Source organism: Ammospiza caudacuta, chromosome 3 (assembly GCF_027887145.1).
Source record: "Ammospiza caudacuta isolate bAmmCau1 chromosome 3, bAmmCau1.pri, whole genome shotgun sequence".
In the NCBI taxonomy this organism is placed as follows: domain Eukaryota; kingdom Metazoa; phylum Chordata; class Aves; order Passeriformes; family Passerellidae; genus Ammospiza; species Ammospiza caudacuta.
This window is the reverse complement of record NC_080595.1, coordinates 63,643,912-63,658,267: the sequence shown is the minus strand read 5'-3', so window position 1 is coordinate 63,658,267 and position 14,356 is coordinate 63,643,912. Positions and strand designations below refer to the sequence as shown.

The 14,356-nt window shown below is 36.7% G+C and overlaps 1 protein-coding gene across 1 annotated transcript in view; it reads right to left on the bottom strand.

Moving 5' to 3' along the window:
• Nucleotides 1–44: 44 nt before the first annotated feature.
• Nucleotides 45–14,356, bottom strand: part of ARHGAP18 (Rho GTPase activating protein 18) — a 68,546-nt gene continuing 54,234 nt past the window's right edge. Inside the window, exons 11-15 of the mRNA XM_058801323.1 lie at nt 13,029–13,235; nt 12,114–12,260; nt 6,558–6,682; nt 5,268–5,329; nt 45–2,678 (exon numbers count right to left, since the gene is read on the bottom strand). Coding sequence (XP_058657306.1) covers nt 2,587–2,678; nt 5,268–5,329; nt 6,558–6,682; nt 12,114–12,260; nt 13,029–13,235 — 633 coding nt within the window. The 3' untranslated portion in view covers nt 45–2,586. The remainder of the gene's footprint in view (nt 2,679–5,267; nt 5,330–6,557; nt 6,683–12,113; nt 12,261–13,028; nt 13,236–14,356) is intronic.

The following is a 14,356-nucleotide window of genomic DNA, read 5'->3' as shown; positions in this document are numbered from 1 at the left end:
AAGAATTAAGAGCCGGTACTTTCAATGAGCACTGAGAAGCCTCCTGTTCCTTTGCATGTACCCAGTGATTGTCACATTACAGATTTAGCAAAGGTGTATTGCAATTGCAGCAAAGTTCTAAACTTCTAGCCTGTTACTTCTTTTTCCAGCAGGTGTTCGTTTTGCAGGACTTTAACTTATTAATGTCTCTTGTCATACACAACACCACTAGCTCTCTATAAAGATGTAAAGTATGAAATCACAAAATAATTATTGCTTAGTGTCATCTGGGTATGTTTTATGCACAAATATAAGAACTTGAATGAGAAAGTCAGAAAAAGTCAGAAACAAACATCATTTAATTACAAAAGAACTTTTTTAAATTAAAAAAAAACAACAATGGCACTAAACCAAAAGTAAAGTTATTTAAGGGATCATAACCACAGGTTGGTTGCAATTTTATACTGAAACTCTTAGGAACAGCTGTTCCCATCATTTGCACTTTACTCCTGATTAAAATAACACCTAGAGTTCCAGTAACAAGTAATCTTCTACAGAACTATAATGTATTACGAAAACACACATCACTTTTGTATTACATGTCAAAAAAACCCCTTTATATTTATTACACTAGGTTCATACCTGTTTACCTAAGCATTGTACTGCTTTGCTACTCTATTCCTTCCATTTGAAGAACAGGGAGTTTGCTCTACAGACAAAAGTAATTTGTCTTAAGAGGATTTGCCCACAGTGGCACAGTGCTATACCACGCGGGAATACCCAGCTAGATGGAGCATCGAGGGCAGCACAGTCACATTAGAACAATTTCCTCTTTTACTCATCCTGCTTTTCAGAACCAACCAGTGCAGTGCTTCCTCTTCATATGAAGACAGATTTTAAGAAACAATAAATACACATGGCCCCAAAATTGTTCATATGCTGTGGATAAGTAATCAGCAGATGTCTAATTTTTCTATGACCTTTCAGAGTTCTATTTCATTGCTTGTACATAAAAGGGAGAGTTCCAGTGGTTAATGTCAACACAGGGCTCATGTCCAAAGCTCAGCAGAAATGTCCTTTATTCCTTTAATCAGCTTTGATCATGTAAAAAATGTAATTCAGTCCTTGATTGCAAGTAGAATACTCCCTATGAGGTCAATATAAATCTCTGTGTGCACTGAGAGAAAGTATTTCATTCCAAGGATACAATTTCACAGTAGTTACTTCAGGTAGTCAGCACGCAGATGAAAGCACTTGAGAACAGCAGAGCTAGTTTACAAATAAACTGTGAAGTGTTATACAAGCTAGTGAGCCCAAAGTGTCGCTGTGGAACTGGGGCTCTGGAGTTCCAGGCCACAGCTCTTTGTGTTGCAACAAGCCTCCTCAGTCTACAATTCATTATCAGTGAATTCCATGGGGAGCTTTCAGTCCTTTCCTGAAAAGGGATGGATTTTCAATAGCTCTCTGTTGGAGCACTAATTTTTGAAGTGGTTTAGACAGCACCTATCAGCATCAGTGCAATCAGAACTTGATTTCTAACCTTGTCCAGGATATACCAGATATATAGCCAATGGTAAGTAATACCCACAGCAGACCCTTACACTGGTTTTGAGTGAAAGGTTTAGTGGTTTGCTACCTATGAAACTGAGACTACAGTTTCCTTCCACAGTTATTTTGTTTTTCCTGAAAGTTTTTATTATGTTAGTAACTTAAAAGTTTTGGCAGTTCATAAAAATCTATCAGAGGTCCAAAAAACCTGAAATCAGTGTATGTAACATGGCTGCAATCACTGCTGAAATACCTAAAAGGTTTTTCTAGTGCATGACAATATGCCAGAAAGGACAATGCCAAGAGTAGTGAGCTTTAAAAAGACTCACCTTGTCATGTGATCCTTTCTTTGTTTTTTTTTCTTTCTTTTGTTTTGTAATAATCTCAAGTGCACAATCAACTGGAGTAAAAATAAAATTACTTAAAAGACCTAGCAAAAAAGCTGCATAGAAAGCATCTTCACAGTTGTTTTTAAATAGTTTTCATCAAACTTTAAATTAGGACTTCCAAAGACAAAATACATTGCATTGCAGTTTTTTCCAGTGAAATTCACACTTATTTGGGAAATTCATATGACTCGGTCAGGTATTTTTAATACTGTACCATTCAGAAGTGCTGATCAGGATTTGGTTCTCTATTGCATTAGCACTGAAAAGCCCTATATGAACACAAAATGCTACACAGAGTTTGTAGGTCACTAATACAAAGAGTTTAAACACCTGCTTAAAAAATAAATTCTTAAACAAGACCAACCAGATGGGAGGTAGCTTAGTGCCATTAAAATATTTAAGGTACTTATATATAAAATATATAAGGTACTTATGCTCGTTTCAAACATGAGTGGGAAAATTGTGCTATCTCCAAAATTTTGCTGCAAGTAAAACTGAAAGTTCACTTGTTATAACTGTTGGGTCACTATTGCCTTTTTTTTTTTTACATTGGATAAAGTTCTATCAATATACACAATGGTTGAATGTTGAGAGGACACACTCTCCCTTTGAAACATTCAGCCGTAGAACGTAAGTCCACAGGTTGGAGGTTTTGCCATTAGCTGTGATCTTAGCTCTGCTTAGGTTTTATAACCCACTCAGCATTTGGGTTGAGCTGGTATAGGTCCTTCATGTAGGTATCATCATCAAGGCAGCGTTCTCCTGGAAACAGAAAAGCCACGTGGTTACACCAGTACCAACAGAGAAACTAAACAATTTCCGAAGTTCCTGTTACTGTTTTACCCCATGACATTTTCACAGTCTCTCTGTGGTGTTTAACAAAGGACAATGCACATAAAAGTTGGAGGTGCTCCTACCCTTCCTGTCTGCCTTGAGGAGGAAGGGGAGAAGTGGAAGAAGGAAGGACAGAAAGGCTGCTCTGCCTCTGCGACATGTTCTAGGTCAGATTCCTCACACAGATCATGCAGATGGGAACTCCCCCCTGCAAGTAAAAATGGAGTAATGTCCTGATCCTCTCATGATTATATCCAAAAACTACACTGACATTTGCATGGAAACCCATTAAAATTTCAGGTTATTTTCTCCTTTTTAAATGCTAAGTTTGTCCAAGGTTTTTGCTTGCTAAGAAGGTGTTACTCCCTATCCTCCTCCTCCTAAACCAGCTGTTCTGTACAGCACTTGTAATAGCTGCTGTCCTAGGAGAGAAAAGTAGTACATTGTTCTTGGTGCACTACAGGCAATTAATTTATGTCTAGTAGCAATGATGAAAATAACATATGCTGATCCATCAATATCTGCTCATTCTTCCCATTCCCCTACAGGCAAAGCATTATCTCATGCATTTGCAGCTCTACATCACAGCTCCTCTTCTACTCTGCTATGCAATTATTTGGGGTGGATGACTCGTGCCAGAAAGACATTTCCAGTACTTGCACTCCTGAGACAGGAGGCAAACACAGGTAGAATGGTCCAGCTGAGTTTGTCTGCCAGCTCTTTGGCCTCCCTGCTCAACCAGGCACAGTCTCCATCTGCTCTCTCTAGGATTTTAATCCGAACCTCTGTGACCAGTACTGCCCATGTTGCTGAGCTAGGTCTTCTCCTCTGCACAGTGCAGCATGTTCAGGCAGTGAGAGCATGGGGACAGCACTTTGCTATGTCCCTATCCATCCAGTCCTGGGCATAAATCTGTAGCAGAAGTCCCATTCAGTGCCCTTAAATCCTACAGTGTACTGACTACTAAAGAAATGTGTGCAGACTTCAGCAGCTGCATCTGCTAGAGGACAAGATCACAGTGTTGTGCTTGTTACAATTTTAAGTACAAGTGTAAGTACAAGTGTAAGGACATGAGAGTGGCACGAGCCCCTCAAGTCTTGTTTTGGGCTCCCTCTACATGAGTCAGGCACACTGGGAAGAGAGACAGATGGCAAAGGTCAGACAGCTGGTTTACTTAAACCTGTACGGCAGGTTAAAGGCAGGGAGTTTCTCTTACTTCAACTGAGAGTATTAATAAGGACTAATAAGGACTGATTAAAGTTGAAATCCTCTGGAAGTAAACCATTCAGACAGAAAAAACATCTAAGCTTTCTAACCTATGTTGCAACAAAACAAAATAAATCTGCTCTTTATCTAAGAGAAATAAAATTTCTGTCACAAATTTAAAGTAACAGTAACAGTTGTTCAACTTTCATTGGAATTATGCTACAAAACCTTTTTTCCTGCAATGATTACACCTCTGTAGAATAAAAAAGATATTCCTTTCCTTCAAAAAAGTTTTACATCTGGGATTGCAACCTGCTTTAACAGGCATAGGAAATGTATGTAGATACTGGATTTGCAAGGGAACATATAATACATTCATCTGGCATCCAACCATCTCGGCAACTTATTTATCAGACTTAGTAAAAACACTAAAACATACCTCTTGCAGGAAACATAAGTAAGTGCCATTTTTAATTAGGTCTTTTGGTTTAGACAAACATGCAAAAATCATGATTTATAATAGTGATTAGAAAAAACGAAAAATGCTATAAGTAGCAATTTACATATGGAATTGAAATTTGCAAAGGAAAGAAGTACTGCATGTGATTTTATAATGCCAAGTAAGTTTAACAGGACACAGTTAAGGAAAAAAGTAAATGTAAATCCAATCTACTACTGCTTTCTAGTTCTCCTTTTGTTTTCCTGAACATATGAAAAATACTCTGATTAGTAACTGATTTCTAATGCAAAAATACTCTTGCATTCATGGAAGAAAACTTTAGAACTGGGCTCAGAATTATCCTTGGCATTAACTTTGCTTATCTGCTATTTACTTTAATCAAAAGGATCTGGAATAAGCAGAGTAGGAAAGACTAGCTGTCGGAAAATTTTATCACATGGTCATCTTTCTGGCTGAGCATTTTCTTCCCCCCAGAAGAACACTCCCCCCAAAGTGACACTCAAATGCAGAACATGAAGGAATGAGAGTTCACTTATTATGCCTCAATATGAAGAGATGAATAAGATGAACTCCAAGCACCTTTGTATCCAACTTTTCTGTGCTTATTCACTGTACCTACATATCAGGAACATCTGTTACAGCTGCCAACTTCCTCAGGGACAGATGGTAAGATACCACTAGTATAATGATTACACCAACATCTCTGCTGCCTTCTCCACAAGGTTAACTGTCTGCCTTAGTGTCAGGGAGAACAAGGGACATGAATAAAAATGCAACCACAGTGAAGCCCACAGACAATGTGCCAAGGAATCCTATTCTAGCAAAATAAGTTGTTCCAAAGCCATCCTTACCAATATTTCCTCCTATTTCATAAAGAAAGACCTCTTCTTTCTTGAGTGTTTGGACATTTCCACTGTGGGGAACAAAACATAATGATGATATTACAAAGGTGCTTGTGGACCAGCCACCTAGACATGTCTAGGAGAAGTTAATGCTAAGTAAAATCAGCACTGCACCCGTCACAAATCCTTACTGACACAATCAGTGACCAAGAATACCCTTGCATGCTAGTGCAAATGAACAGTCCTGCAAATGAACAGTACACTAGAAAAGGTAAAATAAGACAAATATGAAGAAACTGCAGGTTTTAGGAAAGAATTTCATTGTTATTAGCAAGTAGCTTGATATTTACCCTCTGATTTTTCTTTTACTGATGCTGCAAAAATAAATATTTCCCTCAAATATGCCATATTTCAGAAAAAAACTTTATGGTTGGATAGGAAAAACCGCTTTCTTGCTGGATTTAATTGTACTGCAATTGAAAGAAGTAAAAAACAGACAGTGGAAAAATAAAGTCCCTGTATTATAAAGGGATTCTATTATTCTCACTGCTTAATTGTAATAATATATGCTAAAGCCCAGGGAGAAAATAACTTTCTGACAATGGTGTAAAACTCTAAAAACAGCATTTAGGAAAAAGGAGCTTCTAAATCTCAACTAGTGTACCATATTATTGCTTTAGATGAATAGCTAGATATGATAAACACGTGCATTAATTTTATTTTTTTCAAAAGGTTCATTAAAGTTTCTCCCTTTCTAAATGGATTTGAATGACTAAAATGTAGCTTTTTGTTTAAAATAATTTAATGTACATGACATTTTCACATCATTATACTCCAGTACCTATTATGCTGTTACATAGAAATGCATGTCCTGGGGTGCCTTTGTGATGCTTGTATTTTAAATAGATTTTTATATATAAATGTATTATATATTTACATAATAAATGCATTATTTAAAATAATAAAAAAAAATCTCTTCTTTCCTCATTCCTCTGTTTTCTTGGAGTTCCCTTCTCATCCCCACAAAATTACCCCACAAAATTACCAAACTATTCCTGACCCATCAGATTAAACAGCAATTAATTTTTTACTAACAGTATTTATATATTCCTAAAGGTTTCCTGGGCTTTAATAACATTTAAAAGCATTAATTCCTCAAGCGTGTATTTTGATGGCTAAATTCAGCCAAACAGTTCATGAACTGACCTGGACTTTGAGTATTTTAAAACTTTTTTCCTGATATAATAAATGAAGAGACACTTCTCCCGACATGACAACAAAACAAAGATGTGTTTATACCTTTTCTGGCTGAGAAACCTGGCTACTATATCACCGGCTTTCAGCTCTTCTGTCAGCTGTATTGCCATGGAAACTTTGGAAAGATGAGGCGCCTGCACCCGTATCACTCCCTGAGGAACATCAGTCTGCAAAGCAATAAGAGTGGTGGAACAAAGCTGCTAGCAGCTGGCTTTGATGAGCTTCTCAAAATACAGTATGGAATAAGTAAGTACGTACAGTGCTCTGCACTTCACTATCTACTACACTTCTCTACAAACATACAATAACTATGCCGCAGTTCAGTAAATTACATCCGACCTTCAAAGCTCTTTTTAACAACAGGGAGAACTTCAGAACAAAGGAACAGTAGCGTTTAATTATTTTTCAAAGATGTTAAGAATAACAATAACAATTATGCTACATTAAGAGCACACTTTGGTTTGATAAGGAGCATGTGACACTGATATGAAAAATTCTTGCTGCAGGCATGAAAACCAGGCAGTGCCCCCACACCAACCCTCTACCAAAACTTCTGGAAGAAACCTGTCCAGTTCCATTTAATCTGAACTTCCTGCCCAAAAAAACCCAAAAAACCCCCCCAAAAAAAGAAAACAAAAAGCACTCATGGATCAGTCTACTTTAAAGGATTCTTCTTTCCTTTTTGTAAACTTTATTTTTTAAAAACATATATTCAATACTGCAGGTTTTTCTCCCTATTTCTTATTGTTCAGCTAGGCAATCTGCCCTATATAATAGTCTGACTATATAATGAATTTGTATTTGATTTCAAACCACAAGTCCTTGATGATGAATATTGATCATATTAGCTAAAGAGAAGGAGAAAAAAAGACAGCTTTTCTGTCCCACTTGTAGGTACATGACATTTACAAGTTACAAAATATATAATTTATTTGTGAATAAGGTCCTAACTTCTGTTCCTGGAAATATTTTTATTCCTATTACATTATCATTTACCCAAACCTACTCCTTTTGACAGGAAAATAAACTAAGAGTCTCTGTACTCAAGGTTGATTATGGCAGTTCATTGTCTCCTTTCCCACCCCAATTTACCCAACTGCAAAGTTGAACGTTTTTTCTTCCATAATCAATTAATAAATCCAGGCACCTGTGAATCTAAAATAGCTTCTCTGAAACCATCAGAGTTAAATGAGTACAGAACAAGTACAAACGTGAGCAGAATTGGAAGAACAGTTTCCTGAGAAAGCTGAAGGTTCATTACTATACAAATGATGAGTTATGGTAACCAATTTTAACCAAACTATCCTTTTTGTCCAGTCTTATTATTTATCAATTTAAAAATCCTAGACACCATAACTACTTCTGTCAAAAGCAGCAAGAATCATCACACTGAGAAATTGCTATGTAGTAATTGTGGAATCAAAGACTTGCAAGATTGCAAGAGATCTCCATGAGATTTCCCCTAGACTAACTCTAAACTTGTCACATCTGTTCTTTAAGGCCTCCTCCACCTACAGGAACAGTGTCTATAGCCATCTGCTAGGTAGTAAATCTTGCTAAAAATTTTTTTGCCCCTTTCCAAACTTCTGGGATTCTGGCAAAAGGAAATTACATTTTTAAGGATGAAATTATTGTTTATAGACCTATCTGGTCTTCCATCAAATTCAAATTGGTCAATTTAAACTAGCTTTCATTTTTGTATACAGTTCTTGATCTCGATCATTTTGTCTTAGTTGATTTTAATGGAGTGTCTCCAACTTCAGCTGGACGACCTTTTTTTTTCCTACACAGCAGGTACATGATAAATTATTTAAAAAGCAGTCTACTTTGAGTATATGAAAAAAAGAACAAGAAATGTCCACAGAGCTCTAACATTATGGTCACAGATCAAACAGAATAATTACTTTGTTTATTCACAAAGAATCATTATTAGCTCAGCTAATTAATGCATTTTGCCACTTTCACCACCTGCATTTCCAGGAGAAATCATGCTCAGCTGCACAATATATTCATGCTGCCAAACTACAGAGAGAACAGAACCTGAGCATCCCCTAGCCCATACACTGTACAGGTTAGTGGGAAAGAAAACGTGGCCTAAAACCTCTAAGAGCTGAATGACAGGACCTATTCTCTGAACAGCACAGCCCAAAATACCCAAGTGAGGGGCTGGCTCCATATCACAACATATTAAGCTATGAACCTATGAGAGGACTGGCAACACACTGAAGAGTGGGTCACCAATGCTATTCAGTTTGCAAGTTCCCTTCCCTGCCTCACAGGTCCTCTCAGGTCAGATTTAAACCACTGCAACCTCTGGCTGAAATAGGAACATGCATTATTAAAAAAACTGAAGACAGCACATCCTTACTTCATGGAAAATACATTGGCCTATAACATTTAGTCTGCAGCAGGCAGAGCAGTCACCTGTGAGGTACTCATCTTCTTCAAACCCTTCCTTTTCAGAGGGGCTTAGAATCTATATAACACAGAGAAGAGCAGCTGCCTGGCTATAGGATCTGGGGTAGGTCTCTTCCAGTTTCTTCTAATCCATTTTCCTGATCCACTTAAATATTTTTCTAGGTGCAGAGAGAAATGTGACTATGCAATATTTTCATAATGAAGGAATATTATGCATAGTTATTCAAGGTGCAAAGCATACCAAGCAGGTACGGGGCATGAACATTATGAAGAACAAAACTGATTTTCAAAAGGATCTTGCTATATGGAAGGCAAAGGCTGAAAGAAATGCAAAGCAGCTCTTCTCTTTGGGCTGCAAAATATTGCACTTAGTTTGGGACAAAAAACTAGAAAACCATACACAGAGGAATGATTTAGCAGGTAATAATTTTTTTAGTAAATGATCTGACACTGCAATGAGTGACATATTCAGCTGGAGTCAGAAAGGTTACTCTGTAAATTCAATCAGATCATGCAAACAGAAGGGCCATGGGACACAATGGGTTTTACAACCTGCAGCAGCTCAGCCCAGTGCATTGCGTTGTGCTGCTCACATGATATCTCCCTTTTTGGAACAACTGCACCATACAGAGGAATACAATGACAGATGGTAGAAATGTGGCTAAAGGCAATAGGTAAATTTTCAGTCCTGAGGGCATCTTTCTTTGTCTGTCTAGAGCATTATTCAACCCAACACCAACACAAAGACTTAATCCCCAACACACTGACTTGGGGCCATAGGTATGCATAGGTATCCCAAAAAGCAATTAACCCTCACAAGCCCTCTAATATTAACCACTCTCAACACTGTACAGAGATCTCACCTGGAATTTGCAGTAAATGCTTTTTAACCTCTGTCTGAAAAGGGAAAATGTGATTGATAGAGAGGCCTCACCAGAGCTAAGATGAAATTTTATCCCAATGAGCTGCTAATAAGAATGCGGATACGGAGTCATTTCTGGAGAATGTGGAGGTGACTCAGGTTCTGTCCATCTCTGTCTAATCACGTAGGGTGCCACAGCAAGTGTTAGAAAACAGAAATTTTTCCTCAGCTATTATTCAGCAGCACACAAGGTAATTAGGAATTGTGCTTAAAAAAAGACTGGATGTGGCAGTCAGTGCCATGGTTTAGCTGAGGTGTTCGGGCATGGGTTGGACTCAATGATCTTTAAGGTCTCTTCCAACCTAGTGATTCTGTGAAAGTTCCAAACAGGTTTCACTGGAGTGGGAAATTCACCATGTCTGGGTACCTCACTTACCACCTGACAGTTAAATATAGTTCAAAAACTGCACAGGAAATTTACCTCATTTGTAAATTAAAGCAGTATAAATTGAAAACTAGGGAGAAGGAAAACCCAAACCAATAAATTTTCCTGAAAGAATGAGACATTTGTAATTGAAAAATGTATAAATTGTCATTCACAATGAAGCCTTATCAATTCGTGAATATGATTTTAAGACTAACATGTTCTCAAGCACCCAAAATTACTGAATGCTTGCAATAAGCATGAAGGATTTGTAAAAAATTGTACCATTTAATTTTGACAAAAATCTCCACAGAAAACTACGGCTTAAAGAAAATCATTGAATAGTAACTTTACATTTACATTTGAATAAGAATATTACACGAGGCTTCAGTTCTATCTCCCCAGTGGATTAGAAAGGCATAATTCACTCTAAAAGACCTCAGCCCTAACTCCCCAGTGGATTAAAAAGACGTATCTTTGCACTGAACTATAAAAAAATCTAATATCTGAACTTGAAACAGAATTTATTTTTTCAATGCATTTTCTGTTATTTCAGCGTTGAACACAGGATGGCAGCATTAAGTGAATCACATCAACTCAAGTGAATTCAATTCAAAGAATTCTTTTCTTATTAGACCAGGGAAAACAAATTCCAATGTTTAATTAGCTTTATTTTAAAATCATATGTAAGTCCTTCTGTGTAAAGATTCCTGCATACAGACAGAAATTAAAGTAATGCAAAGTGATGCCTGGGGAATTAATTAATTTTGACATTAAGATATGTGTCAAATACTGTATAAAAAATGAGATAGGAACACTGAAATATAAGTCTCCAGCTGATTCTGGACATATAGCATATTAATTTGCCACATTCTATTTGCTTTGGCTTAAAAGCTTAAAAAATGCCTTTATAAGAATATGACAACCCTTTTTTTTGTAACAGCCTGACATATACACATTTGGTAATAAAACCAGACTGCTCAGAGCATACTGCATTTCTACCAGCGACCACAAGATGACTCTACCTCACCAGAATCTTCACTGTGACTTCAACCCACAAGGGGGTACTTTCACACCACCCAAATGAGAGATTCTCACACCACCCAAATCTGATATGTTTTCATTATGGTATCAGAATACACGTATTTGGTATTATCTGTTCGTGTATTTAAACCAACTTTGGAATAATGTACTTCAAATGCTTTATAATTAAGGTAGTATATTGTATAGGCTAAAAAAGTTTCAAAAAATTGTAACTATAAAAATTATCAACAATTTCAACATGCACAAGCTGTATTTTTAAAGTTTTTATGTAAGTGGGAATAGCTCAACTAAAAACTTTCTGAACTACAGGAAAAATTAACACTACAATTGCCACAGGATTTTTGTATTTTAAAGAGTGTGTGTGAAGAGTGTTCTGCTGAAACTTATGCCTTGGTATCACTGATGGGTATGGCAGAAGCCAATTATCTAAAGGAGAGATACTGAACTGTGGGTTATATACACTGGGTAGGCTGGCAGTAAGTAGCCACTTGGACAGTAGCTGCATAAGAAGCAGTTCATCAGTTTTTCATGTCTGTTTCATCCTTTGGGATTTCTTGGGTTGGGCAGGTTGTGCATGTTCTAGCTAAAGACTGGGACAAAGAGCTCAGTGCTTAGCATTTTTTAGAATACTTTTTTAGAAATATTCTGAAAAATCTGTGAAAACAAACTAAAAAAAGTACAATCCTCTAAATGTGTCCTGCCAGTAACCCACAAACTGTGAAATCCACACTGACTCGCTATCTATTGAAATTATCAATTAAAAAAATGTATATATCCCCTCTGCTCTATCCACTTTTTCACTAAAAACTATGATCCCATTATAAAGCATTTCAGATACATGTTTCCTTACATCATTAGGAGTCTTCTCCTGTTTCTCGTGCTTTTCCCGGTCATATGCCATCTTTTTCAGAAGTTTCTTCATAGCTTTGTCCTTTTTCTCCTTCTTCTGGCTTTCAGTGTTTTGTTTTCTCACTTGGTTAACAATAAACTTCGGAATCTAGATAGTAAAAGTGTAAATAACTATGTAATTTCCTTACCAAAATACTGTAAATGGCCAGATTATCAGGTAGAACTCAAAACCAGTATTTCTTTCCAGTATAGATTATAATATAACTATAAAAAATAAACATAGATTAAAATAATATAAAATTGTGAAACAGTTTTAAAACCACTAAATTTGTAATAAAATATTCCATTCAGTAACTTCTCAGGGGAAGAGACGTGGAATCATACAGCATTTTTACTTCTGTCAGCCAAAAACACATCCTTAGTGTGTAAAATGGTACTAATTACTTTTCCTCACATGCAGCAAAGGTCAAAACTGTTTCAAGTTGCTGACGGACAACACACCTCCAACTTGTCCAGTTTATCTAAGCTAGAGCTTTGCTTAAGACTAGGATACAACGTGTTTTATATAATATTAAATTTGGCCCAAAAGGGCAATGAGTTTAAACACTGTGTTTCCTGCTGGTATCTCTAAGCCAAAAAGAATTGACCAAAGCAATATATACTGATAGACCAAATACATACTCTCCAAGGACTTATTTTTGAGTTCACCTATAGTACATAAAATATTAAAACTCTGACCACCAGAGCTTAACATTAGATGTAATATTTTTGTTTTGCTCCCATAAGAGTTATCCATGACCAAGAACCCAGCTGGATCAGTCTGATCCTTTTCTAAATCATGGAACTTCACATGACTTCTCTATTCAGATACCCTGTTGTGAAATTTATCATCATCCCCCCTTAAAACCACACTTACTGTCCAGAGAAGTTTTTGGTACTGAATCATAAAGCGCATGACGTTTGCTGTCCCAGCTGCCATGACAAACTCGCGTTGTTCAATAGTCTTTGAGCCAAACCCATGAAACGTGAAAAGGTTTGGGGCCATCACCATCGCAACATTTTTCAGTGTCATCTTGTTTTTGTCTCGGTGATCAATTACCCTTTGGAGGAATTCAAGCAGTACCTGAAATAAGAGCAGAACTTTCAGCTCAGCTGTGCATGTGAAAAGAAACATGATGTTGCATATTTTTCTGAAAAAGCTCTTAAATCCTAAGAAAACCACATTAAAAGCAATCAATAATAGAAGTGTGAATATATTTATTCACAGAACAGTAATGAGAGTTTTGTTTCCTTCAAATAATGAAGTAAAACATTCCTGTTTTTGTGGCTAGCATTTTCAAAAGCATTCATGTGACTTTGAGGCCCTACAGAGTAAGATTTGTTTCAAAACCTTTGTTATGTAGGTGTATAAGCAGCATCCCACAGATGCTTGTGAAGACATTACTGTTGGCATTTGTTAAATTGAAAGTGAACACAATAGTGCCAGCTGTCATGGTTATGGAAACATGGAGTGGCTAATTCTGTAAGGTAAGCAATTCACAAGTAAAGCACTGCATTGTGAATGACAGGTAGCCAGTTAGAAACTGGCAATTTTCAATTAATTTGGTTCCAGATATTTGTAGCTCAACTCAAGAGCCTTCTTGACTGCCTCCACACAATAAATAAACTCACAAAGAAAGTCTTGCTTGAACAGTAAGACCTGGTAGGATTTTTTGCCTGTAATAGATGATGTTCTGCATCCTACACAAATCCTGCATTCATTCTTGATTGTAACAGCTTTAATGGTAAGCATATTCTGAAAAAAGCATTAATAGCTTTGCTACAAAAGGACAAGCACAAATTGGAAGAATCCATGCAACATGCTACAAACAGCAACATGAAGTGTAAATTTCTAGTTTATTGAGAGTAGAAAAAACAGCACAGAGAAAAGTGAGGAATAAAAATGAAGAGTTAAACCCACTTCATATAAGGAAACTCACATTCATTGTATTCTAACAGTATTTATTTTTTGCACTGAAAATAATGACAGATACAAAAAAAAAAAAAGAACAAAACTTCTGAGAGAAAAGGTTGCTTACTGGGAGATTACTATTGCAATCCTGGAAAAATGTCAAGTCACATTCTTTAAAGAGTAATTTGCGAGGAGTTAGGGTCCTAAGTTGTTTGTTTGGTTTTTTTCCCCCCAAAGTCATGTGAAATATGGGGGAATAAAAAGAGTCAATCATTTCAGCATTAACTTTGAAC